The following is a 26,942-nucleotide window of genomic DNA, read 5'->3' as shown; positions in this document are numbered from 1 at the left end:
TTTGGGGGCTGGAGGGCTGGGGGTTTTTTGGTATAGTAGATGCACCACTAAAAAGATTTGGCATCCCTCAGCATATTTAATAAGTTATTAGCCTTATTCACATTTCAGAGAGTTAAAGGAAATTAAAAGAACGTAAGATTAAATAATTACAGCAAAAGCCCACGCCAACTACAGTGCAGTTTAGTGAGCCATTGGCTGCATTTGTGTCCCCAGAGGATGGTGAGTCACCCCAGTAAATCCCCCACAGCCAAACAGCAAAAAGCAGCCCTGAGCCTGGGCAGTTTCAATCAGAGGGGTGGCCTCTTCTCTCTTCCTTGCTCCCAGCAGCTCATGGCCACCCAAAAGGGGTTCTGAGAACAATCTACAGCAGCCTGAGTCAGGCAAGCCTAGCAGAGACCTCTCCCAAAACTCTGCTTAGTCAGGAACAGTTCAATTTGTTATTACTTTGAGACTTTGTAGGAAGGGCCCTGCCACGAGTTCATTGAGATGTTACAACTTAAACCCTCTTACAAAAATCAGAAACTCAAGTGTGTTCTTTGCTCAACTGGCAAAGAACCTTTTTGTTTTAAAGAATCAATAACTGCTTTTGTTCACAGCTTGATTTTAATGTGACCGAAAAGCCACCAAGTTACTAAAAGCTAAAAAACTACCAGGACTGTGGTGAAGAGAGCAACAGCTTGCTGCTTTTAAGTCCATCTTGCAACAAAGCACAGATTGAGCATTACAGAGCACATACCCATCTGTACAGATTTGAGAGGCAGTACATCCTGCCACCCTTGTTAACTTTGATTTAGATCACAAATCACTGCAATAACAAACTCATTCTCTGCATGCCGGTACAGCACTCAGCACAGCGGAGCCCTGGTTTGGGGATGGTAGCTAACACTGTTTTATGAGCTTCCCCATTTCCCCCTCCCTCCAACAAGGTCACGTATTTAGCATGGATGACGCCTGTTGACCTTGCAGTTCTTGGTGAGAGACCACCTTAATTCCAAATCGGAGTGAAGATAATGAAACAGGTCTTCAAAAGCGTGCCGATCCCACTGAACGACAAACCCATCTGTTTCTTTTATTGGATACCAGTTACTAAAAAAAAGCAGGTGCTAAGTTATCAGAACTACAATTAGAGCAGCAGTCTGGCAGACCCAATTTTGTCTTTCCCAGAGTTCATCATTTAGATTGATAAAATAAATATTTGCTTGTGCTCTTCCTAACCTCACATAAAACCACAGCAGGTATGTTCAATCGGGCAGAGGGACGAGACTTGCAATTCTCTAGGGGGTGATATTATGCATAAAATACCACAGAATATGAACATGCACAATATGATTAAAATATTAAATTCTTTTCTACATGAAAAGTAAAAATTTCAGACTACTATTTAGGAGACCACAACCACCAGTTAAGATAATATTAAATGTGTAATAAATTGCTTGATTTGCTAAAGTATATTTTCCATCACTTCCACTGCAGGAAGTTTTATGCTTCCTAGAACAGCAACTAACAAAAAAGTACTCACAGAACTTTAAGTAAATTATTAATAAATTAAATACATAAATACCTACTTGTGAATTTACGAGACACTGGAGAACTTACTCAACAGCAACTGCAAATTAAGCGTCAGCTGCAGAGTCACAGTGGTTGCTTGTAAGGTAGGACTTGACTAAGACAGGGATGGTAAAGCTGTAATCTAACAACCGCCTATTACTGTTGATTCATTTATTTGGATGACCCACCATATTGACTAGATCAGGAGGGTAAAGATATTCATTCCTCTTCCAGGCACATGCACATGAACACCACTAGCATTAGAGGATGCTACTACATGTGCATGAAGAGAAGAACACACAACCCACTTGGTTTCAGCGAGGCTTACATTTTAAAGGGGCAAAAACACACCCCAGGCTGACCTCGTTCCTCAAGAAATCAATGACGAGTTCACCGCTTGACTTGATCCTGATGCTGAATGAAACGCTGCCTTGCATCCAACACAGCTAAGACAAAACAAGCACATTAATCCTTCCTCGCTGCACTTGAGAGCAGCTTTATCAGATGGCAACAGCGCTTGCGAGGGCTTGGTGTGGGCTGAGCGTCAGAACTCGCCTACGCCACAGGTTTGTTGCAGGACCTTGGGCCGGTCTCTTCCCTCCAGTGACCAACACAAACACTCGTTGTGTTGGGTATTACTCAATGTGCTTTCTCTGGAAGATGAAGAGGCCTGTAACACCTGAGCAGACATATTAAAGTTGCCAAGACAGCAGAATAAGAACTGTACAAGGGCAAAACGTCCCTTTTAAGAAGTCTGTGTGGGTGACCTTCACACAACATGAAATATTCCAACTGCAGAAACTGTTGACTACTTGAAAGCACTGTCGGTGGGTTTTACTTTATTATTTTTTTTTTTTTAAACCTGCCTTCTGTGTGCTCTTTGCTGCTATAACAGTTTCTCTTCCTCTTCCAGATTCTCAGAGGAGATCAATCTGCATCTTTTCCACTCGGTCTCCTCAACTGATGTGAATTGTGTCACCGGAGCAGATTGCTCCACGCTTGCCTATCATTCTGTATTTCCAAGTGTTTGATCAGATAAAAAATCCTGAAACACATGCTTCAGTCTGAAATTAAACAGACTATGACAGCATTCAGAGAAAGGCAGCAGACATTAACAGTCCACTTTCTATTGGAGAAAAAAAACCAAACCACCGTTACACAATAGTTAATGTGGGGCCAATACTGTTTTATACCTTCGTTAATGACCTGGTTGATGGGACAGAGCACAGACTCAGCAAGCCTGAAGACAACACAAAACTCAGGGACCTGCTGACATACCAGATGGGTGTATTGCCATCCTGGGGGGGGAACTCAGTAGGCTGACAAAACGCGCAGACAGAAATCTCATGAAGTTCAAAGGGAAACGCAAAGTCCTGCCCCAGGGGAGGAGTAACTCCATGCATCAGTACAGGCTGGGGGCTTGCTGGCTGGAGAGCAGCTTTGCAGAGAACAACTTGAGGGTCCTGGTGGACGAGGCTGCGTCACCTTGCAGCAAGCAGACCAACAACATCCTAGGCTGCAGCCGGTCTATAACGTTGTGAAATCCCAACCTGCTTTATGAGGACCCTAGCATCCCCCTTGCAGGAGTTCAATGTTACACTTGAGCCAAGGCATCTGAAGAACTGACATAGCAAGTGGCCTTACAAAGAAACCTTGCAGCTTTACAACTGAAAGCAGGGACGTACATTAACATGTTTATTAGCATTGCTACTTGTAAGTCAAAGCTTGGTGCAGAAATTCTAGCTACACAGAAGTCAAACCTGCAAGGAAATTACCAGAATTATCCACAGTTTAGATGAACTTTCTACCCCTCAATCAATACAGTGCCATTAACAGCCTATTCCAAGCTCTACATTGTTTATAGCGTTAGAGGCTTGGTGCAGCCACAGTAGCAGAGCCTGCAGCCCGTTAAAGATATTCTCACTTGATTGTATTGAACTTTAGTTCAATACGACTTTGCTGGGAAGAGTCTTACAAACCACTAACTCTGCAAAGGCTGACATCTTCTAACCTGCAAGCCAAAGGGAGTTTCAAAGCTCTGCCGAGGTCAGGTTCTGGTCTCAGATTTATTATGGCAGCCACATACTGGGAAATATTTTCCATTACTTCTATTGCTACCTATAAACTGCTTAAGAAAAGGATCCCAGAAAAATATTTAAGGAGAGGAAGAAACACGGAATTCACAATTCCAAACATTTCACACTGGCTTATGTTTCAGTTAAGGAAGCCTCAGAACTTCGGTGTAAAGGTCTGGATACAGCCTCCAGTCCATCTGAGACTTTTACATGCCCAGAGCAGTTGCAAGTTGTCTTAATAGAATGTTTAGAAGGAAAATTTTAAAAATCCAGATTTGAAATCTCCTGAACTTCACAGCAGCAAACATCTTGGAGTTAGTGGAGGTAAGCAAGCATCAAGTCTTTACCAAAGATTCATTGAAGTCTTTCAGAGATTTAGGAAGACGGATTCTTGATAATTTGGCATAAAAAGCAAAACAGTTACTTTTTTGCCAACTTATTAAAATCAGACTTTGCACAAAGGAAGAGGAAAAGCGCCAAAAATAAAGCGAGCACTGGCATCCACAGCAAATGCAGAATCTATTACTTTGTCCCATTGGACTCAATTAGTTCAAATTTACAAAGAATGACACCAATAAAGATGTTAAACATTAACAAAACTTCCGTTAACTTGCTTCAAAATGAATTTTAATTGCAAGCTCCATTTTGTACATAATCCAGGGTTGCAAAATTTAATGAGTATTTTATTCTTCCCACAAAAATTCCAATATATTAATTTCATGCTAAAAATCTATAGTTCCTTAGGAGGTTTAAGAAAACAAAATCAGTGACAACATGCTCTTAACAATAGTCACTTGAGGTCCTCCTACTTTTGAGAGTTTCTTGTTGGGGGGCAGTGGGGACAGGCAGACAGATGTCGAGCAGCAATATACAGACCCTCCTGCTTAAACATTTTCTGTTTTTATTTTTAGAGAAACTGTGACAATATAGATGCTTATGAGCTTTTTCTTTTTTAAACTGGAGATGAAGCTCAAACCAGAGCATGCATTATCTGAATTCAGAAAGACCAAAAGACTTTTACTGCAAGCTTTCCTCTGCCTGCAGTGATTGCACACACATCGAGCAAAGCGGACAGAACTGCCCAAGCTTTTCATACTGGATGTTCTTACAATCAGGAACCACTTCCCGCAGTACACCTAATACAGCCCATTAACTACAACAAGAAATCAGTCAGCCTTTTAAAATCCCTGCGTTTGGGTTGGAATAAGAGGCCCGTGCACTTCTGGCACCACTTAAAAGCAGTAAGATGTAAAACCCACGGATGCCTCATCGGACACGTTAGAGCCCCAACGTCTGGGTTTGCACCAGGACATCACTCAGTAAGCAGCAGCACCACTTTGCTAGCACGGGTGCCCACCGAGCCCCAGCACCTGGGGTGCAGCCGTGCCTGGAGCACAAAAAGCGCAGGGGGAGAAGGCAGAGGGAGGTGTAACAGTCCCCAAGCAGCAGAAGGAGCAGAAGAGCAGGGCACTGTGATCCTGAGCATCACCCTGTGCCACCTCCCTGTCCGTTCCAGCCTGGGAGATCCTCTCTGATGCAGCAGCCCAAAGTTATCCGGTGAAGGGAGGCAGGCTTGAAGCAAGTGTTTGGTCAACCTGCCCCCCCTTCTACCATCACGGGGGGTCCTCAGCCACTCACACAAAGTAGGTTTTCAATATCCAGGCACCCAGTCACCCAACACTGCACAGGTTGGCTTTGAAACTTCTTTCAGGATTTTCCTTTAGTTTTCCCTTCCTTTTGACTTTCTTCCAGGCTCCAGAAATTCCAGTGTGGCTTTATAAAAACCAAAGGATATTTGTTAAGTCATATAAAGCATCTGTGACCGGGCAAAAAAAATATCCTCTCCAAGCACTCCCCTGCCCATCAGGCTGTTTCGAGCACAGGGCACCGCTCCAGGATCGATGGTGTTAATTTATTCTGTTATATTACAGAACGAACAACCTTATTTCAAAATTCCTTCATGCCAGCTTCCAGCCTGAAGCGCTTTTATTTTTTCCCTTTTAAGAACAGCTGACTTATCAAAAACAGGTTTTTCTAACAGAAAACCACAAGCTAAGCCACATTATTATAATTGAAGCAATTAATTACTTTTATGCCTTTCTTTTTAAGGGAGATCTTTAATGCAGGTAATTCTGACGAAAAGAACTAATTTGAACTGCTCCATCATTTAAAAGATGATTATAAAAATTAATTTAGAAAGTGCAGAATGAAGACAAGGGGATAAAGGAAAGCATGCAGAGATGGGTATTTCCCCCGTGCTCCAACTGGGAAGTATCAAAGCAACATGCCTATTGTAAAAGCGTGGAGAAGGCTGATCAAGTTTTCAGGTCACTGGTAAAAAAGCAACTCTTAACAGTTCACTGACAAGAGACAAATCGTGGGTCACCATAGTGGCAGGGAAGCAGCTACTCACCTTTTGCCTTTTTGGACTTGTACAAGGCAGGAATCGCCCTTTACACAGAACCACACCAGCAGAGCACCCTAATGCCCCTAGTTTTCCAGAGTCTTGGAAAATTCCAGCTTACTGTGGCCAGGAAAACATTCATTAGACATTAGCCATTGACAACATTTTGTCTATTACTAATCCTCTGATATTTACTGATGCCCTGACATCTTCCTGATCTCCGCTATAAATCCAGCCACAAGAAAGGTCCCTGTGAGTAAGAATCAAAACATCCATATTGTAAAACAGTCAAGACTGTCAAAAACAAACTCAGCATGAGCTAAAGAGATCACGACCTGCCATGACAAAACAAAATGCCACCAAGAAGCAGCAGCAAAATCTAGTAGCCACATGAATCCAAACCCATGACTTCCCTCCCCATCTGGGCTTTGGGAAGGCCGATTAGATCCCTGCGTACAAGATACCAGAGACGTTAAGAGGCAAGATATTTAGATTGTCTGCATTTAATCACTGCTACTACTAGATTTGCAGTCCATGCTTGAGTCAAGCAGCATGTGAGACAAAACTGTACCTGTGCCAAGACCCATCAGTGCCAGCACCTCCCAGTGCAGAAAGAAAAACACTGGATTTCGAAGCACAGAGAAACACAGATACCAAGGTGCAAGAAAACTTGTAGAATTCATTGTTTTACTCCTACATCCCACCACAGAAATCATTATTTCTGTCTGGCAACCCATTCTTGTTCCCTGAGCTCAGAACCAGGTTTTGGACTAACTTCTTAAAGAAACAACAAACTCTGGAAAGAAACATCTCACATTGAGGATGCACAGTTCAGGGTTCCACCACCTAATATTTCAGACAGTGCTTTACTAGGTGATACTGTATTAACCAATTCTGAACTACTATTAGGCCTTTCACTTTAATACATATTTTGCAACACCCTCCTCATTTATGAATTCAGGAGCCTCCCTGTGAATAGCTCACTTCCAGAAACATCACAGGGATTGGGAACAGAAAACAGTCTCTGTGCTCTACTGCTTATCCCATTACTGCTCCTTGCCAGGGTCATCTTTAATTTTTAAAGCAGCAGCAGGTCAGCCTGCAGTAAGCAAAACACAGGAACAGAAGTCAATTTTTTCACTTTAGCTGAAAGGTTGTTACTCAAGGACAAAAGGCCTCCACCAGGACTGTACTACAGCTATCAAATTGCAGAAGTTGGGCTAGCTAAATATATATGTTTTTGTACTCCGTCATATTTGTCAGGATACATGTCACAGAATATAGATATGTCAATATATATCTTAAATACAACGGACTAGCTCTGAAAACACACTTTCTAATTCTTAACCCAAATAGTTCTTCCATTTCTATGGCTGCAGCGAGGGCTGCGGTAACACTTTATTTAATCTGTTCTGTTGAGAGGAACTGTAACAAAACACATTAGTGTTTCTCTAATCCCTGAAACACTGAAATTTTCCTCCCCTGTCTCCATGTCTACACTCCATCTCACAGCCTCTTTCTCCAAGAATACCTGGGGAAGGGTGGTGGAGCTGTTCAAGCGTGAAGATCAGACCAGAAGCTTCTACTAAAATAAAGCTCCTTGCTGTATCTCTGTACAAACTGAGAGCACATCTGCATAGATTGAAGGAATGCAGCTAATACCAGCCTCAGAAGAACCTCAAAACCTGTATCAATCAACAGTAATATATTTAAGCTTTGTGCTATCCAAATATTCTATCATCCTAGATGAAACAGGGAATGGGTCCTGTACCTAAACCCCCAAAAGGGAAACAAGATGCTGTTGAGTCAGCTCTAAATTAACAGAGAAAACCCCCAACTTCAGTAGCTTACCTTCGAAACAAAAAGCAAGGGAAGGAAAAACAGAAGCTCACAACATGTTATTGCCAAGTTCAGTTCTCCTGAGTCACAATCTGATGTATTACCTCATAAACCTGTTATTATGTTGATATCACCAGTCCACAAACCCAAATCTCAGCCACAATCTAAACAGGAAGAGGCTGGACCAAAGGGCTTGAACACACCAGAGACAAAGGTGCGGTGATAAGCTGCTTGCCCACCGTGACAGTAAAATGAAAGCAAATCCAATGCACGAGAACATCCTTCCTCCCCACCTAAAATTTGGTTTACTACCAGCTTGCTACGTAGCAAGATATCGATCCAACCCCTGTTTATACAGGAGAGACTGACTTCCGAGAGCCTGCCACCAAGAGCGTTCAGAGGCCTCTTACACTTCTCTTCTGCAACTGCTCATGACTGGAAGGTGCTGATCTGACACCTCCATCTTGCTAGAGGGCTACACTTAGTCTAAAAAGCAGAAAACAACACATACGTACTTTACCACATTACCCTTAGCAGCCAGCAAACATCTCCTAAAAGTAGGCTCTCTATAGATATTTCTTCCCTGTATTTCATGCACTTTAAATATTTCTAGAAAGTAGAAAGATCAGATTGGAGAGATGCGTATCATCTGAGAATTGTCAAAAAATAAATGACACCTTCACAGCTTGAGCTTATGCAAACCATGCTAAATGCAATTCTTCCCCAACTTTAATGAATTAGCATATAATGCAAATTAGAAGGGAGTTGTAGTTTAATTGCAGTACATGCAATATGCTAGCATCAGACATCCAAAAGAATCATTTTCAACAGGAGAGACTAATTCAGCACCAAACTGAATCTATCAGTTGTGACTTCTACCTACAGCACGTGAAGGAGAGCTGCAGACATTGAACACAGGTGAACAAGCACATGCTTTCGTATGGGAAGCAGCTGCAGTGAACCCAAGGAAGAAAACCCAGCAGGCAAAGATCATGTAAAAATATGTTTTATAAAACAGGTGATATCTGAAAACAAAGTACTTACATTCTTCAACACAACTTGTAGATATAAGAAAGCAGCCATGAATGGGCCCACAAAGAAACCCCGGAAGAAAGAAGTCTTTGAAAGTACTAAAACAGCTGCAGAGATGTCTCCGCTCTCTCACTTTGAAGTTGTAGATAAGGGTGAGCAGTGTAAAACATGACTATTATCAGCTCTGGCAGACAGATTTTGACACACAAACGCAACTCCCTCAACACAGTGAATACCTCTGCAAAGGGAGACCCCTCTGCATATGCACATCCTCAGCTAGCTTAAACAATGGTGGAGCCTCGCACAGAAAATGACATGAATTGGTTTCTGAGCAAGAAAAAAACGCAATGGGAAGGTAGAGACATCTCCTGGGAGCCCCTTGAAGTGAAGTCAGTTGATCTTTCCCACCAACATTTGACCAAATCCTTGCTTAAACTGGGAAAGCTCAGTGTCCCACTGTAACAGCAGGGGAAGAGACATGGTGTTTTAAAAGAGGTCCCCCGACGTGTAACTTCTTACAACCTGTGACACCATTTGCACTTACGCAAAGTCTCCTTCCCCTGCCAAATAATATTCACCATTTTACAATCTATATGGTCAGTTATATTTTGAGTCACATCCAGAGAGTACTCTTGAGATTACCAGTGTTTTTTCAGCCAGTTGTATTATACCAATTTGCATGAGGTCTGTCTTTCAAAAACACTCTTCAGCTTGCAGGTATTGAGTGTTCTTGCAAACAAGCCTGTCTGTTTTTCCTTCCAACATGTGTTTGCATCCAGGACAGAAATAGCTAAATATTTTTTTTCATTTAGTAACCTTCAGGGATTTTCCCACACACACACTAAAGGCCTTCCTGCACCTCATCCCTTGAGGTGCAGTCCACACAACAGCAGCCTTCGCATAGGGTTCTCTCTACCTTGGAGGTGACCAAACAACAAAGAAGGACAAACTGGGATAAAAGGGACAATTAAAACATGATCAAGGTAATTTTCAGCCTAAAAGTATCATCTTCCTTGGCTTAAAAAGCCAGCCTGAATATTCATTAAATGCTCTCTACTATCTAGCAAATAGAATTAATCATATTAATGCATGGAAAAATAAGATTAGCCAGAAAGTGGTATACGAAATCTAATCATGTTTTATTGAATGAAACATGAGTGGGAGAGGTCATGAGGCCCTTTCATTGTAATTTGTCACAAAAGTCTCTCCCTCTGCCACACTCCTGGCAGAAGAGCAGTTCAGGCTTTCAGAAGCACTGAGCACACACCTCCCTAAAGAAGGATGGGCAGCCAGCAGCAAGGAGAAGCGAGTTCTGCTGCCTCTGTGTTTGGCCACGCTGAGACTTCAGAAGGAGTTGCATGTATTGTCAACTAGTCCTTAGCTGATGAGAGCTAACATAGTCTGCACATCATTATTTTCAGCTGGGGTACAGCTGATATCTTCCCTTCCCTACCAGAAATATATGCTAAACTACAGAACATCTTTAAATACCATCCTCCCCTGATCAGCCCTTACTTCCAGAATTTCCCAGCTATTTCCGTAGTGCAACAGGCCAAGGAGCTCTAGGACAATCTGCATTACTAGTCTACAGAAACTACTTTCCACAAAGCATTATCAATCCCCTTCAACTTCAGACCAGCCCTCAAGATGCTCAGGAATCATTTGCATTCACTAGGGAAGCAATCAGCTCTACCTCTCAGCTACCACCAGGAACTGAGGGCTCCCAATACTGTACCAGCTGTCTCCCATCAGGGAGAAATCAGCTCACTGACCTACAAATTCCTGTTCTTCATACTGCAGATCCATATTAAGATAAGGCCTGAAGTGCAGTACAGCAAGCTACAAAGGCTGGTACATCCCAGAGAGCTGACACACACGCCAGAGGCAGCAAGGGACCCACCACCACTGCACTGTCAGTGAGGAGAGTTGCAGGCTTTTCAGAAGTTGGCTGCCTCAGCAGGGATGGTCTGGTTTCTGACAAACTCACAAATGCTATCTCCAGAGAATACACCTTCTAAGAGAAGTGTGGGTTTTGCAAGAAGACTATTTCCCAATAAGACAATGTTTTAGAGCTTTAAAGCCTTTGTAGAATTTGTTTCTAATTAAAAGCACTATAAATGCTTTAGAAGAAAAATGAAATTAAACCGTATCAGTCAAATAAGGAAGTCTGTTTTCCAGATCCCAACAAAGATGTAACTGAAATTTAAATATGGATTTCAAAAGCCACCTCACACATGTTTTTTAGTCATTCGCTGCCTTATGGAAAACATTACCATGGAAGAAAAACATCTGAATATTACAGATAAAGTATCCATTAGTTAACTAGCTCTTACAATAAGGAAGCTTAATTCATTGCACAGGAAAAAACCTCACAGTTGCATTATCTAGGCTATAACTAGCGATGCAGTAAGTTATTTCAAGACACACTATAAACTTCAAGTCTTCAGCCTCACGCATGGACCAGGGCAGGATAATGCTTGTCAACTTTCAAATAAAAGCAATTACTTACTGGGGGGAAAAAAAAAAATCATCAAAAAGGAAGTGGCAAGTTGAGATGAAAATAATTCTAAAGCAGCCATCAGGCAATCTGTGTTATAGAATCCCTGCAAAGAACGGCAGTTGCTGGGGAGCACGGGGGGAGAGCACAGTGGAGAGGGCCCGTTCTCGGCTACGACACGTGCTGGGCAGTTGTTTTTTGTAATGCAAAGTCTGCAAGATCCCTGCAAGCACCCTCCCACTAACCTGCACTGGTAGCAGCAGCATCAGTACAACCAGCAGCAACATCAGATGCAGACCCACAGCTCCTGAGCTGCAATTTGGTGGCAAGAATGCGCTTTATTAAGTGACAATACACCGAAGCCTGATCCACAAGCCCTTTGGAGCCAAAGTCTTTCCATTGACTTCACCAGACATCGACTGAGGTCCGAGATGAAAATACAATGCTAAAAGCTCTGAGACAGCTATCTAAGGATCAGAAGCTGCTTTGATATAAAGGAAATAGGTTGGTTCATTAGGAGCACATATAGAGAACAGTTTTTCACCAACCAACGTTACCATCATCTGAAACTGTGACCTTCCAGAACACAGGTACTCTAATCTTTTACAGATGGAGCACAAGATGTGCAAATAAATTAGCCTGGCCAGTGGTACGAAATAACCGGCATCAAGAAGGAAGCACAAAGCACATCTCGCATAGGAGAACTTTAATGAGTATTAGAAACCACTTAGATAGACAAGGGTGGTGGGGAGGGAAAGGTCAACTGCAGATAATGACAAGGAAAGAAATAAAGTCAGCAACAGTTAAGAGGAGCTGCTGAAACATAGGTGATTCCTCCAACCATTCTTCCCCCTAACTCAACTCTCTGCAAAAACACAGGAACTAGAGAGAACTTCCAAAATGCTTTTCCAGAAAGGGCTGACATCTGAAAGGGGTCTCCTGGCTCAGCTCCAGAAAGGAAGATGTTAGAAAACTAGGCAGAGGAACCTTAAATTCAAAGGTCCTCAGTTCTCCTCCCAGGCTCATCCCAGCACGTGGTCCCTTTTGTTTTTACCCATTGCTCAACATCTGTACCACAGCACCTCTGAAGCAGAGCAAGATGCCTGTGTTGCTTTCACACAAGGCAGTTGTGCTAGAAAAGTAATGCAAAATAATACACATGAACACATTAAGGCATGCTCCCTTGCTTCTAGGAAATTAAGAGGCAAAGGTAAAACCAAATTCTACCCAAATTAAGTGCAAAAACAGTCCTGAGGAGAAGGAAAGCATTTGTGCAAGACGAGCAAAATATGGCTCCAAGGCTGAAAAGGCAAAATGAAGAGGAGGAACTGGATTCAGACAGGAATAAACCCCAGCGATTTGGCAGTTCCCCACTTAAAGCCCTGCTTCTCCCACTGCATTCACTTAGAATGGAATTATTAACAAAAAAATCAAGGAAATATTTCCCCAGGAAATGACAAGGGAAGACTCAAAGAGTGGGAGGGCAGCAGAGGGGCAACATGACAGATGATGCAACCCCCCTAAAGTTAGACTTGTGTTCCATAAAGTAGGATAATTAAGTCAGTAGGAGGATCATAGGGAAGAAAGATACCACAGACCAAGACTCTGCATTAATATGGCAATTCAGTATGTGCTCATGTCCTCCTGGAACAAAATACACAAGAGAGGCAACTGAGGAGAAAGCAGTTTTTAAAGGACCACGAAACATTAAAAAATAAAAGGGAGTGGGTGGCATCTGGAAATTGTCAGCTTCATTTCTTTCTTTCAAAGATACACATTTGAATTTTCAAAAATGTAGCCACACTCAGTAAAAGTTGCAATAAGAAATAAAGAAACGTAATTAAGTTCAAGAGGAAATGCGACACACCACAGTGGATTGTAATTCAGTAGGATAGGCACAGCCTGGATTGCTCAGAAGAAAAACATAAGCAACAACAGCAGTTTCCATTCCCAAGCTATGGTGGGATTTCTATGGGTTGGGCTAAGCAGGCTCAACATTTCGATAGAAAAACAAGGGCCCAGCAGCAAGTGAAGGAAGTAATTCAAAAGCAAATCATATTCCCAGGTCAACACACAACTTCTCAGCATGATACCATGAGGTGCTTTACCAGGTAACATATAGTTTCAGCTGAGCTGAAGCAAGAAGATTAAGTGAAATAAGTTTATGGACAGCAAGGGGGAAGAGGGTTAATTGCTGCACTAGAACCTAATAAAAGGCTAAAGAACAACCCAAAAAGGTTCTGACCCTTCACATACTGTACTATTTTTTGATCCAAAAATCACCACACTGCGATGTAGCAGCAACAGGAGCACCTCTCCTAACTAAAATCACTGTCCCTCCTACCAATTTGGATTCTCATCACCTACCCTATACAGTTGCAAAATGCAACATAGCTACAAAAGATTTTAAAAGCCTCATTAATGAAGAAGTCATCTACATCTCAAAGTAAATTTCCCACCTGAAAATTAGAAACATCTACTGAACCTTCAAAACATGCCAGTCTGTCATAGTCAGACAAATGAGATACTTGTTAGTTTTGTCATGGAACTAATTCATTTGGCAGGAGCAGAGGTTTCTAAATAGTTTCATAGGTGGAACAAATAGCCGTGGAACACCAAACATTGTTCTGGGGGGAAAGGCTATCACTAGCTGCTTACCCGTTCAGCAGACAGGCTGAAGCTTACAGCGTCTCCTCTTCACTTCCTCCTACTTTCCAACTCAATAGCATAAAAGAATCTTTATAAGGCAAACATTAGACTGCCTTCCCAGATTTCCACAACTTTGAAAATCCCTGCTCTAGAGGAACTCTGTTGCCTGTGGCTCTGCATAGCCCAAGAAGAAGGCTTCTATCTTGTACCCATCTTGCCTGCTTCAGCTATACTGGAATGACTGCCAAAACCTTCTTTGCTAAATATCAGCATTATACCCAGCAAAACATACACTTGATCTTAGTCAATTCCTGTAAACACACATACATAAATTGGATTATTAGTCATTTCCTACACCACCACCTTCTCTGGCAATAGCAGCACAATGCTTTAATAATCAGAATACAAGTTGTTATGCCTAATATTAGATACAGGTCCCAGACCAGCTAGATGAGCTCTAAACAGATGATAGAAAGAAGTGCAAGAGACATCCACATTTTCATTGTTTGCATATACTTAAACTGCAGCAAATATGCACCAATATAGGAAATCCAGACCTCTTCCGCCACAGGCAAAGCAAAAACTCACCCTCTATGAAAGCGTGCGCAGTGCAGCCAAGCAATTGCTGCACAGCACGTTCCTACTTTCTCTAAATCTTCAGGGGACAGATCGATGCTGGAGGTGTGACAAAAGGGTACAGCCACCAGTACTGAGCTGCAAGACCCAGGCTCCTACCGACCCCGCAGGAGTTCCCATCCTGCCACCTCAGACATCCCCCAAGCAACTTCTCTAAGGACTCACAGAAGAACATGCAGGAGATCAAAGGCAGGATTTTAAAGCAAAACCTACCCAAAGCTTCCGAGCCATCACTGAGCTATTAAAGGGAAGACAAGGCTGGGACACAGAGCAGGTTCAGCGCCATCCAGGACCTCGTCATCAGACACCATCTTGGGATGCTTTAGGTGCTCAGCTTGAAACGCCTTGGTATTTTCAGAGAAGTTGAGCACCCACAGGGATGCTCGCCACTGAAGAAAGCTTTACAGCAGGTACCATGGAACAGCCGTAATCAGCAGATATTCCTGAGAAGTGCTAGCCAAGGGATTTAGTCAGCTCTGAGCAGAGACTGACACAAAGCACATGACCGACGGAGCTCAGTTCCCTTAAGGACCAGAGCCCGAGCTGCTTTGAGGGATTTTCTTCTTCTACATGTATTTACAGAAAAGAATTTCATTAATCCTTTCAGATCCCTCAGCTAGTACAAAATGAGGGGGAAGAGAACCCCAAGTCCTGAAGACAAAAAAAGTCAGGGAATAATGACATAACAGAACATACATACTCCATATCCCTCTCCGTGTCCAGTGCATCCCTGCTCTAGCAGAGAAGGGCCATGATTAGGATGGCCACTCCAGCTGACCTCAAAGGAGAACAGGGCAGCTACTGCCATCCTTCCAATTTTTCTTTCTAGCCTAGAGACCCCCCAAATTGTCCTTTCTAATCTGACGGGCTCTTTTTCACGCTGCTACTTTTTTCTCCTCCTGTTCTCTGCTCAGCAGAATTTTATTTCTCACCTGTCAAGGAAATCTAGTCCCAAGGTCCCATGACAGAAACTGCAATAGCAGTTAAAAGAGCTGTAAATGTGTTATTTTATTAATATGTCTCAAATAGCTACTCAACCTCTATTGCTCTGCTTGACGTATGGATGCTCAGACCTGCAATGCCCTTTCCCTTTCAAGACTTATTGCAGGATTCACATCCGACAGGTCAGGCACCAAATGAAACTCGTAACGGGATTCTCTGGGGAGCAGTTGTGTGCGCCGAGATCAACGTGCAATGCAGCGGATACAGCTGTGGCGACCGCGGAAGGCAAGAGGTTAAGGGAACCTGGGTCATTAAAAAACAACAAAGCATCTATTTTTAAAGAGGAGAGGGTAAATGACAATGCAGGAGATTTTTTACTAAGTGCAGGCCAAGTCAAGTTTAATGTGCTGAGTGGTGGTCTCATAAATACTACCATTGTATAATATTCCATAGCTTGAAAATACATATGAATTATACTCCAGATGAAATTTAATTTTGTTTATTTGTGTACATCTCTGGACCAGATTAAAACTATTTATAATGCTTAGGAAATGAAATATTTAGCTGCAATATACTTCAATAGAATAGTTTATTTGGCTGCAAGTCTATCTCCCATATTACCAATAATTAAAACTAGGTTTTCATAGACAGAGGGGAAAAAGGTTTTTAAGCTATATTTTCAAGCTGAATCATATCAACATGTTTAAAGAGGAGATAGGAGCTCCAGTGTTTTTCCCCCATGGGCAAAAATTATTAAAAAAAGGGAAAAATGAGTCATCTGAATTTAATTATCAGGCTCTGAGTTGTGAAGGCCAGCTTTGAAAAATGAAATACAAAATAAGACTCTTTGCAATTCTGCTTATGAGACTGAAAAGTTTACTTCTCAAGAATACTAAATGAGATCTCCTTGAATTGACTGGCGTGTTTATCTTGCCTGTGTGTATTTTATGGCCCTATAAAAGTGCAGGATGAACCTCAAAAAGCAGGAACAGCTTCTTCCATGAGCCCTGGATGAAATTCATGTTTGTGTGATCTGTGTTTCACTCATTAACACAGTGCATCTCGCCTGGGCTGCTCTACCAGCTGATTCAAACAAGAGTCCACCACTGTTACAGCTCGCAGAGTTCATCCAACTCCCTGTGAAAATACATTTGGAGGAAAGGCATCATTAAAGATGCAGCACATGGGCTCTTGGCGGGGAAGGGCGAAGAAGGAAAGTAAATACATCATTATTCCCTCTGACAAGGCCCCAAAACCGACATCTGTAAAACATACTACCTTTAAAAGAGCTACTAAATCTCCTTTTTAAAAGAGTGCGTGCACACATACATGTACTACTGAAAGTCAAAGGGCTTAATTTTCTAAGACACATTTGCCATTTTTTAATTTCTACTATGCTGTATTTATGGGTAGTTTATTAATTTTTTTCCAGCAGGTTCACTCTGACAGGCATTGTTTTATTTTTGATATGACAAGACACAGTGCTGCACTGGCAACACCTCCAGGCTGAATAATGTTTCTTAACTAGCTACATTCATCTTTACCACATACCACAGATGACTGATCCTCACTGCAGTACATAACGGCTAAAAACTAACAGTGCCCGAAAATATTAACACATGCTAATAAAACCAGGGGTTTTTTTCCATGAAACTGCAACATCTAATTTTGAAAGGGGTCCTGGGAACAGTAAACAATTGGTACACGGTAAATGGCAACTTCTCTCACATCAACACATCCTAAACAGTCAAATCCTATTCCCCCATAATTGCCAGGCAAGTATAAATTACTGAAATGAATGTTATTTGTGGCTGCGAGAGAATCCTCATAAATAATCGTAATTTAACTTCCTGCTGATAATCCCAGGCAACACCTAATTACTTCAAATGCTTAATTCTTCCCCTTCCAGAGGGATGTCGGGTTTAAGACTACTCCCTTGCATTTGCTGCTAGTTAGGACTTTTAACTGTTTGTTGAGTGCACAGTGCAGAAGATCACAGTGTCTAGATCAACTAGAGAGAGCTGTCCTTTCCTATAAAAGCGATATAACCAATATGTCAAATTCCTTCTGTAAGCCCTCACTTCAGACTTCATAGCATTGATCATCTGGGTAGCTCTTATATATAAAAAAAAAATCAGTGTGGCATTTATTATACATAAAAGCATTTCTGAAAGCATTGCTCAAACAAACAATGGGGTGAGAGGGGTACTGAAATTCTATACATAGCCTTCTGTCCAAAGGACAAACTGATCTGTAGAAACATTTGCCGAAAGTTCATTAACAGTATGTCAACTTGTCAGTAACGTGTTTAGCGATAATCAGAAAACAATTTAGCAAAAACAAGGTTTGAGCATGACAATGTCTGAGCGGGGTTTCTTGGGGTTTGAAATGTTGGGTGTTGTTTTGGGTTTAAATTCTTTATTTCTTCTAACCAGCTACACTAAGAAATCTTATGGCAGAGGACATAATTTAAAATAGACAACAGTCACTACAAAGTTTACCGAGCAAATAAAAAGCATCCCAGGGAGTTTCATTAGAAGGTAGCAACTACAGCCTGTGACTGGGAATAACTGGGAACTACCCTCACTCAGGCACAAACTGTTCACTCAGAACATCCTATGAAGTTTGGATCTCTGCACAAAAAACATCAGCAGGTAATACATGACTGTACAGACCACAACAAAGTATGGCCAGTAGTAACTTACCAGAGCGAAGACCCCTCTGTTCCAGCAACTTCTAAAACATCATATCCATCTTCCAGTTGAAAATCCATGAAAACCAGAGCAATAGTGTCTCCAGGTTCAGCGAGAATAGTCCACGTGCAGTCTGCATTATTGCCATACTCCAAAGGAAAATGAGGGCTTGAGATTATTCCGCTCTGTCCCCGCAAAGTCCCTCCACAAGCATCATCAGCTGGAAACAGAACGCAAGTTATCAGATTTTACTGAAATGCACAAAGCAGTACATCAAAAAAGAGTAAGCCCAAATTCAAAGCAAAGCTTTAAAAGCCGCACTGTTTTTGTCAGGGTGTGTTTTACCACACCCTATTAAGGAACAAAGATGTCTAGGGACGCAAAATCCTATTAGGTCAGCCTGTGTCTCCTGGCAAGTACCAGCTTATTCCCCACCATACACTTACTAGTGATTTCTTTAGTCTAATTTTCAACACCCCAAGTGACAGAGCTGCTACCACTTCCCTGGGAAGGCAGTTCTCGGCATAACACGTCTTGCTGTCAGGACACCATTTCCTCATGTTGTTGCCTGCGTTTTCTGTTCCATCCCTTATTGCTGATTAGGATCCTCTGAGATGTTTTCTGCAACTTTCCTCCCACCTGCATAGCCAACCAAGCTGGAGGAAAATCACCAGGAATTCAGTGACTAAGAAGCAGGGACAGAGGTTGGTTTCCAACTCACATAAATCTCAGCACCTTCATCAGCAACAGAAACCCACCAAGGGTTGGGACAACAGGACTTAAGAGTACAAACACGGTATTTAATAGAAATCTAATAGAAAAGGAGTGGATTATCCCACATACCTGCCTTACACGTCTTTCTTTGCTCTGATTTCTTACGGAAATGTATGTTGTTACCAAAATCACAGTGGTAAAAACTTAACCACTCATTCAGAAATCTAGCAGTGACATTTCCTCATCATATACTGGATCTCCTGTTTGCTGCAAGTTTTTTCATTTTTACAACCTGAATTTTATCACCAGGAGCTATTAAAGCAATTAAAGGAGGAGGATCTAAAGAAACCATGGGCAGGAAGATAAAGGAAGACAAGAATTAATTTGTCTAGTGCCAGGGCAGCTCACTGCTCTCGTACACGCAGCATCAGCTCAGCATTATTTGGAATGCTGCTAAGAAAAGCCTGTTAACTTTACAACATGTATTACAGAGCAGCATTTCAGATGCTTTAGTCAAGGAGCTTAGGGCCTCACATTATAAACACTTATTTTCATTACAAACTATTAAAAAACCCCACCACCCTCCAAACTGAAATTTAACACAGGTGAGAACATTTAAGCACAATGGGTCATCAGCACCTAAGGAAAGGGCAGGACAATTCTGCAGGGCTGCTCAGGAGGATCCTTCAGCTTTTAGACTTTTTCAGGAATTAGTGTCTTGTGCTATCAGTAGAGCTGAAATTTGCAGCCTCTAACTCATGAAACTTGAAAGACAAAGACAAACATACATGCCAACCTTTCTTTCTCGTGGCCATCTGCTACCCCAGTGCAGCCAGCCACCTGAACAAGCAGAAGGCACAGGCAGACACATGCTTCCCAGTGGCTGATGGCAAGTGATTGAGATAGAACACCCCAGGCTAAAACATATTGTTTGTACTGCATTAACACACTACACAGGTTGCACTGACGCTTCTAAGCCCCAGTGGAGATCATGGCCCTTTGCAACTGCTTCTGTGCTCAGACTGGGATGGCGCATCGCTGATTACTGCGGAGCCCACGGCAAGCAGGAGAGGCAGAAAAAAATATGATAAAAAAACAGACATGCAGACAGACATGCAACTACTTCTGGGCCATTCTAGCAGCCAAAGCCAGGACTGAAAGAGGCCACTGAAATCCCAACTCAATGCTCTATTCCCTGGTATTTAACAACAGTCAAAGTTATCTATTTGCTGCAATCCTATTGCCAGTGAATTAAAAGTTATTCACAGACACTGAAGTGCAGTTAGACTCATCAATAAATTTAGGCTGAAAGATCTCGCGTCTAGTCCAAGCACCAGAAAATCCTTCAAACTTCAATACATCATACACAAGATCCACAGTGGGACCTCCAAAGAAGGTCCATGCAAAAAATAATAGGGCTACTTCCAAACCCCTCCCTCTGACAGACAGAATAGAAATGCTTTTTAGAGGATGAATGGGTTCTAGCCAAAAAGCATAACAGTTTACTGGTATGTTCAAATTTAATTTCTCATGAATAAGTGCCCCTGCAGACGCTAGAAAAAAATAGATGCGAAAAAGATTCTTTGCCAGTGAACTCTCAGACCGCATGCCTAGCAGCAAGACAGAGCAGGAGCAAGGTCATTAGCTGCTTCAGCAACTCACGGGGATCTGAAAAGGCAATTTATTCTTAAGATACACTTACCTCCAGAGGGGCAGCTATCTCCTACATAACACGTTAAACATTATTGTTGCCTGGCTGCTATTGGCTCTAGGCAACTATTCAAAGTATCTTTGCAAATAAGGTCCTACACCACTACCATGAGACATCTGCAAGCAATCCAGCCTCTGTATGCGAACACCCTGTTCAAGGGCATAGGTGCTGCTCTTGGCCAAACACTTGCTTCTCACTATGATCATGCATTCGCGCAGCTCAGGTGTACACAGAACCCTTACACACACCCAAGAGCAAATGCAATGGGGGCTTGGAAGAAGCAACTCCTATCAGCAAGTTCTCAGCCACGTTTACTACTGGGGACTGGGAAGTCTGAGACTGGATCTGGTACATTAAAGTTGTTCTTGTACGAGAAGGAATACAGGAGGCGATGGAGAATATGCTAAAGAATTTTGACTTAATGCTGCGTTAGAATTCTTAAACAAGAGGACTACATTTTTTTATGTGAATAAACTAACTTACAGTAGCTGAAGATCTAGCCAAAGGTATGGTGGTTTTGGCTTTTTTTTTTATTAAAAGGGGAGTTTTTAATTTAAATTCCTTGAAAAACTGCCATTGCAAAAGGTATTTAATGGAAAATGTATTCCCTTCCCATCCACCTCTAAATACACACTTCCAAAGTTTGTAGAGATTGTTACTGTTTAAACATATTCTACAATCTTCTAAAATCTTCTTGAACAGCCCTTCAATTATTTTGGGCACAGTGCAGTCTAAGCAGCTGTTTGAGTTACAGTAAAACAGACCACTTTTAATGAGATTATGCATATTTGATGCGCTTAAAAAGTAGCTTCGCAAATGTTCTCAACTTTTCAGCCGGCTTACTGAATTTTTACTCAACCGCCTACCAGAATCATAAACCTATCAGTTCTACTTAAATTCAGCAAACAGTCTGGGCAACACTTCTCTCCACATGCATGAAAGCACTTTACAAAACAGATTCAGATGTTTCTGGATATTCTTTTGGTGCTTCAAACACAACATTTTGCTTTATTTGAAATCAGCTGACTCAGGTGAGGGTTGTTCCTTCCATGGCTACAGCAGAACAGAAGACAGCATTCCAAGTCTGCTGGGGTTTTGCCTCCAGCATACCAACTATCAAGATAAAAATACAGCTACGCTTGTAGGACTCAGCTTAAAGCCCCCTTTAGATTAAGTACTAGGCCACATTTCATTCTGTTAATACAGAACAATTGTGCAGAAAGCATGTAAAAACACACAAGATGGAATGAAGAAACCATTCCAGATACTTCTGACACACATTATATACATGGGATAAATGTCAGCTTAGTCCAGATTTTACAGTCTGACCCAGACTCACCAAGGACTTTCAGTCCTCGAGGCAAATTTCTGAGTTACACATGGTCTACCAGGCACAGCCAAGCTTCTCTTCTGGGCAGCCACAGCTGCCACCCAGTTCTGTGCTCTCCTACTTTGCAGATCAGCGTGGAGATGTCATTTGCTGCTGCTTTGGTGCTCCCTGAATGAGATCACTGCAGTTTTAATCCTTCCTGCCACGTAAGCAAGAAACATAACTCACCAGAGCAAAGTCTGTGCAGACTGAATTTATAGTCTCTTTTAGCAGAGAGTCCAAGAATCAATTTTGATATAACTGTGCTTTCAAAACCACTGGCAAGCTGCAGCACTAGCTACTCTCACTGGCTCTGCAAAGACACACTTCACCAAGCCATTCGCTCTGCATCCTGAATTCCTTCCTACTCTGCTTTCTCATTGAGATTACACTTGTCCTTTATAAAAAAAAACCCTGTAATTATAAACTGAGAGTTGAGTAAAGGGAGTGCAGACAACTCCTCTGAAGAAAAAGCAGCTAAGCCACACCAGTCCTTCAAAGTGTTGCTGTCCTGGCACATCCTCTCAAACACCTTTGTTTCTTATTCTTTTCTACCATGCATTTCTTTGCATCTACAGTTATTTCAATGCATGAAGACTGGAATAGAGACAAGGCTAACAATATATTAAAAAGGATGTTACAAAGAGGAAGACAAGCACAAAGAAAAGAGCATAAAGAAACCAAAAGAGGGTATCGATCAGCATGGTAGAAACTTACACTGCTTTCAACACTGGTCTCATACCTCTGCCATTATACTGGAGAGGAGGGAAAGAAGGAAAGGAAAGACCAAACACTGTCTTTTGCAGTGACATGACAAGTCTATTCCCAAGATAGCAGCTCCTGAGATTTTTAACACCTGCTCAGCTAGAAGCACTTCTCATCTCCATTTGTCAGGATCTGACCCAGCAGCATGACCCATCTCCAACTTATATTAGAAAAAAGAAAAGAATACATATATTTAACAAACTTTCAGGTGAAAAATACCAGTAAGCCACTATTAATAGAATTGTAAGCTACATAGGCCACAAAGGTCTTTTCTCTCTCAAGGAAAATATATATTCTTCTTCAGGCAACAGTTTTGAAAACATTCTTTTCCCCACAGAAGGCAGCATAAACCTGTTTGTCAGTATGCAAACCTTTTTGCCCCTTGCAACAACTGAAGTCTGTATCACCAGTTTATCAGCCAAGCACAAATGTCTAACTGCTGAAAGCCTACTTATGGTCAAAGGAGTGCAGCTGGTTTTCAAATTCAGCAAGTCAATTTGCAGACTGTCTTTGCTACTTACTACTTGCCTGGAACAAGATATAAATGTTACATGAGATTTCTGGTGCCTGCCTCCAAAAAAATGCCTTGAAGTTTTACTTGAGGTAAAGTCTTGAAGGATCAGGACCAGATCTACTAAAAACGAGTGGCTACCTCCAGGCACATTGCTACACAGGTGCACCTAACAAGCACATATTTTGCTGCCATCAGAGCAATTCACACAGCACTGATGCAAGCACCAGAGAATTGAATATTCCTCCATTCTGAAGTATATCAGATGCCACCACCATCATTGCTAGATTCAAGATTGAAATGGTAGCATTAAAATTAAAAGTGAGTTGGGCAGTTCAAGACAAAAATGCAAAAACAGTCTTTTACTCTATCTGCAGCAGGGCTCACAAAAATTACAATGATGCCAACCTTTGACTTCAACGCCTGTCGGAGTCAAAAGATAATCCCTCCCTTATTGGGCTCTACTACACAAATGTCTGAATAATAGCAGGGCAAGAAGATATTGCCTTCCTCCAAAGGAAGGCTGCTATCAGAGAAATGCTGTCAGACTGTAGGAAACACTGGTCCATTAATGCAGATCATTTCCTTCTCTTCTAAAAAGGATATTGCTTTGCATACTCTCAAGGTTGAATTTCAGTGAATGTTTTTCCTGCATGGACTTCCAGTGAAATTAGAAAAACAAAATTTAAAAAAAAAATCTTACAGTAAGAGTCCTAATTCGAAGGAAAAGCAAAGAATCATAACTGATCATAGTGAAATGGCAATGACAGCTGTCCTTCTCCAGTGTCAGCTTGGCTGTATGAACCACTCCTTCAGTTGTATAAAGCCCTTGGTCCCCAAACAGTAGGTAAGTGTACAAGAAATACACTAAGTAGCACACATGACTGCTGTGTAACTCATTCAAGCAAGTATTTAAAAACACACCAAGCAAACAGTATTTGCTCACTTTAAATTCAAGATTTATGCTACAGCTTAGAACTGCTGATTGATTGCACAAGCAGAGTCAATAAAAAGAATCAATATAAGATGCTCTGCTGAAGTACACAAGAAATTGAGGGGAAAAGACTTCAAAGCAGCAGCAACTGTTTTGGTAAAACAACACAGACACTTGTATATTTACAGACCCTCTAGTCCCTCGTGGCCACAGAGAATTAGCAAGAAGCTCTCTATACTGATAAAGGAATCTAAGTTTCCCTACTCCAAAAGGGCTTACAGGAAAGCTGGCCAGCCTTTTCAAACAAAGGCCAGATTTTACCTCCCATGTTGCATCCCCTGTCTGAGGCTGCCAGCCCCACTGCCAGCAACCCACAGCACAGCAGCACGCTGCACAGACTCACATTTCTTTACAGGCAAAGCACCAGAATCACTGTGGAACGTGCCACCAGGGAAGCCAGCTTGACATTGCAGAAAGCAGAAAATCCAGTCTCATTTTCTACTGTTTGATCTAGAAAACCTGCATGATCTTGGGTAGGTACCTTGTCTTATGGATAATATTCCTGCTTCCTCCTCCCCACCCCCACCTTAGACAAAGAAATTGAAGTTAAAGTAGCTGTGCAGCATTTTGAATACTTTGAGCACTTCATAACCTTCCTATTATTCACCCAAACCCTGGCAGCTTTAAGGAATCCAATAAAAAGGAACCTCAATATTAACTATGTCATATTTAGTTTTCAAGTCTTTTAAATCCAGCTTACAGTCGATGAAGTTTTTCCCAACCCCAAACAGCTCATTAAATCCCGTTTCATTGTGGCTTGTTCCAGATGAAGAGAGGGCACTTTACCTCTGCAGAAGGGGAGAGGAAAATCCCAAGAGGCACTGTTTTCCGAATTGGCATGGCACGTGAGCAACGCGTGTCCTTCCAAAAAGAAGCCTGGATTACAGCTGTATCTCACTTTGTCCCCGATGCTGAACGTTGTCCCTTGCTGAATCCCATTCTGCAGCCTTCCTGGATTTCCACACGTATGACTTGGTAGAACTGCCAAAGAAAGTTGCTTTTGGTTAGGGACAGTGCATTGTAACAGAGCTGTCAGGTGAAGAATCCAGAGGGAAGGCTCGTTTCAAAGTAAATGCATCACTTAAAGCGTAAAGAGCAAATAATCACAAAACTTATCCTACTGGATTGCACCAGAATTCATTATGCCAGTTAGGGTTAACATTTAAGTACCATTTCTATCAAGTATATGTAAAGAAGCAAAAATCACTCCCCAAGCTATTGAGTCAGAAACAAGATCCACTCTTTCCTGACCAGTTTTACCAGCTTCTAAACCAAAGAAAGCATCCCCCTTCCCTATGCCGCCCTGCAGTTCTATTTAACACGACTGCAGTTGATTAGAATTGAGAGATTACATTCCTGTTTGAAATAACGTTTTTCAACAGACCTTCGCCGGGCACCTCAAAGGCCCCTGCAATGTAAGCAGAGTTGCATTATACCTCAGAACCACACAGAAGACAGCAAAACCTGTAATTAGCAACTATCACCTAGAAAAAGAGCACAACGTTTCAGCCCACCAGGATTTATACTTCACTGCACTGCATGTTTAACCCAAATTTCACACATGCATCAAACCAGACTCTGAACAATGCATCTGGACCCAGCTCCACTGAAGACAAAATATATATAGTCCAACAAAAGTTTGCATCAGAAAGAATATGGAATACTTGACTAAGATGGGGAAGTTACAGCTAAAATGCTAGTAAATCCTTAACCAACGCCTCTATACAGCAGTTTCAGAGAATTTAAATAAAATTCTATGGGTTCCCATAAGCCACTCCAAAAAGATCCACGCAAATCATGGTTTTAGAGCCCAATATAAAACCCAATGAAGACAACCAAGACTAAGAATGACTTAATCAAATTTGAATCAGGCCCTTGTACAGCATCTTGTATTATAGTTCTTTTGTGTTAAGGCTGAAACATCAGAGGAAGGAAAACACGGTCATTCAAGGCTGAATGATGGTTTATCATCGAAAATAATTTTGTCGGGGACATGAACAAAGCCAGATGAATTTCTACAAGCAAAGGGAGGTTTAGCCTCCTTGGCAGAGCTGCAGAAGAGGAAGATTAAAAGGAAAAACGATATGCTAGCGTACACAGCATGCAGCAGAATAAAATACAAGCAAAACTGTGCCTAAGCATGTGAAATGAAACATAAATCGCTAACATTAACTGATGCAAAGACACTACCTTTCTGTCCTGCCATGGGACAGTGCCTTAGAGTCGGGATTTGAAACTTCCCTGCTTTGCCTCCAGCCCCAGCTGCCTCCTCGAAGCAGAGCTCAGGTGCCCTAAGAGGGCTCTCTACAGCAGATACGCAGACAGTATCCCTCACAGCCAGGGAAATGAAAAGACTAATCTGTAATGAATATAGGATTAGACTTTCTGCATCCAGACCGACCACCTTGTTTTCTAGTTAACCCACTTCCAGATTAAATGCAACCTTACCACCTTAAGCGTGATTCATTTTAATAGCACATACATTTCAACTCCTGCATTGCTTCAGTTCCTTTTTTTTTTCTTTTTTCTTTTTTTTTTTTTTTTTTTTTTTTTTTTAGAGAAA

At 41.8% G+C, this 26,942-nt stretch overlaps 1 protein-coding gene across 1 annotated transcript in view; it reads right to left on the bottom strand.

Moving 5' to 3' along the window:
• Window positions 1–26,942, bottom strand: part of CSMD2 (CUB and Sushi multiple domains 2) — a 307,074-nt gene that overhangs the window by 200,604 nt on the left and 79,528 nt on the right. Inside the window, exons 4-5 of the mRNA XM_010576319.1 lie at window positions 25,166–25,360; window positions 18,328–18,535 (exon numbers count right to left, since the gene is read on the bottom strand). Coding sequence (XP_010574621.1) covers window positions 18,328–18,535; window positions 25,166–25,360 — 403 coding nt within the window. The remainder of the gene's footprint in view (window positions 1–18,327; window positions 18,536–25,165; window positions 25,361–26,942) is intronic.

This window comes from Haliaeetus leucocephalus, unplaced genomic scaffold, assembly GCF_000737465.1.
Source record: "Haliaeetus leucocephalus isolate CR32 unplaced genomic scaffold, Haliaeetus_leucocephalus-4.0 Scaffold517, whole genome shotgun sequence".
In the NCBI taxonomy this organism is placed as follows: Eukaryota; Metazoa; Chordata; class Aves; order Accipitriformes; family Accipitridae; genus Haliaeetus; species Haliaeetus leucocephalus.
This window is presented reverse-complemented; position numbering and strand designations above follow the sequence as displayed.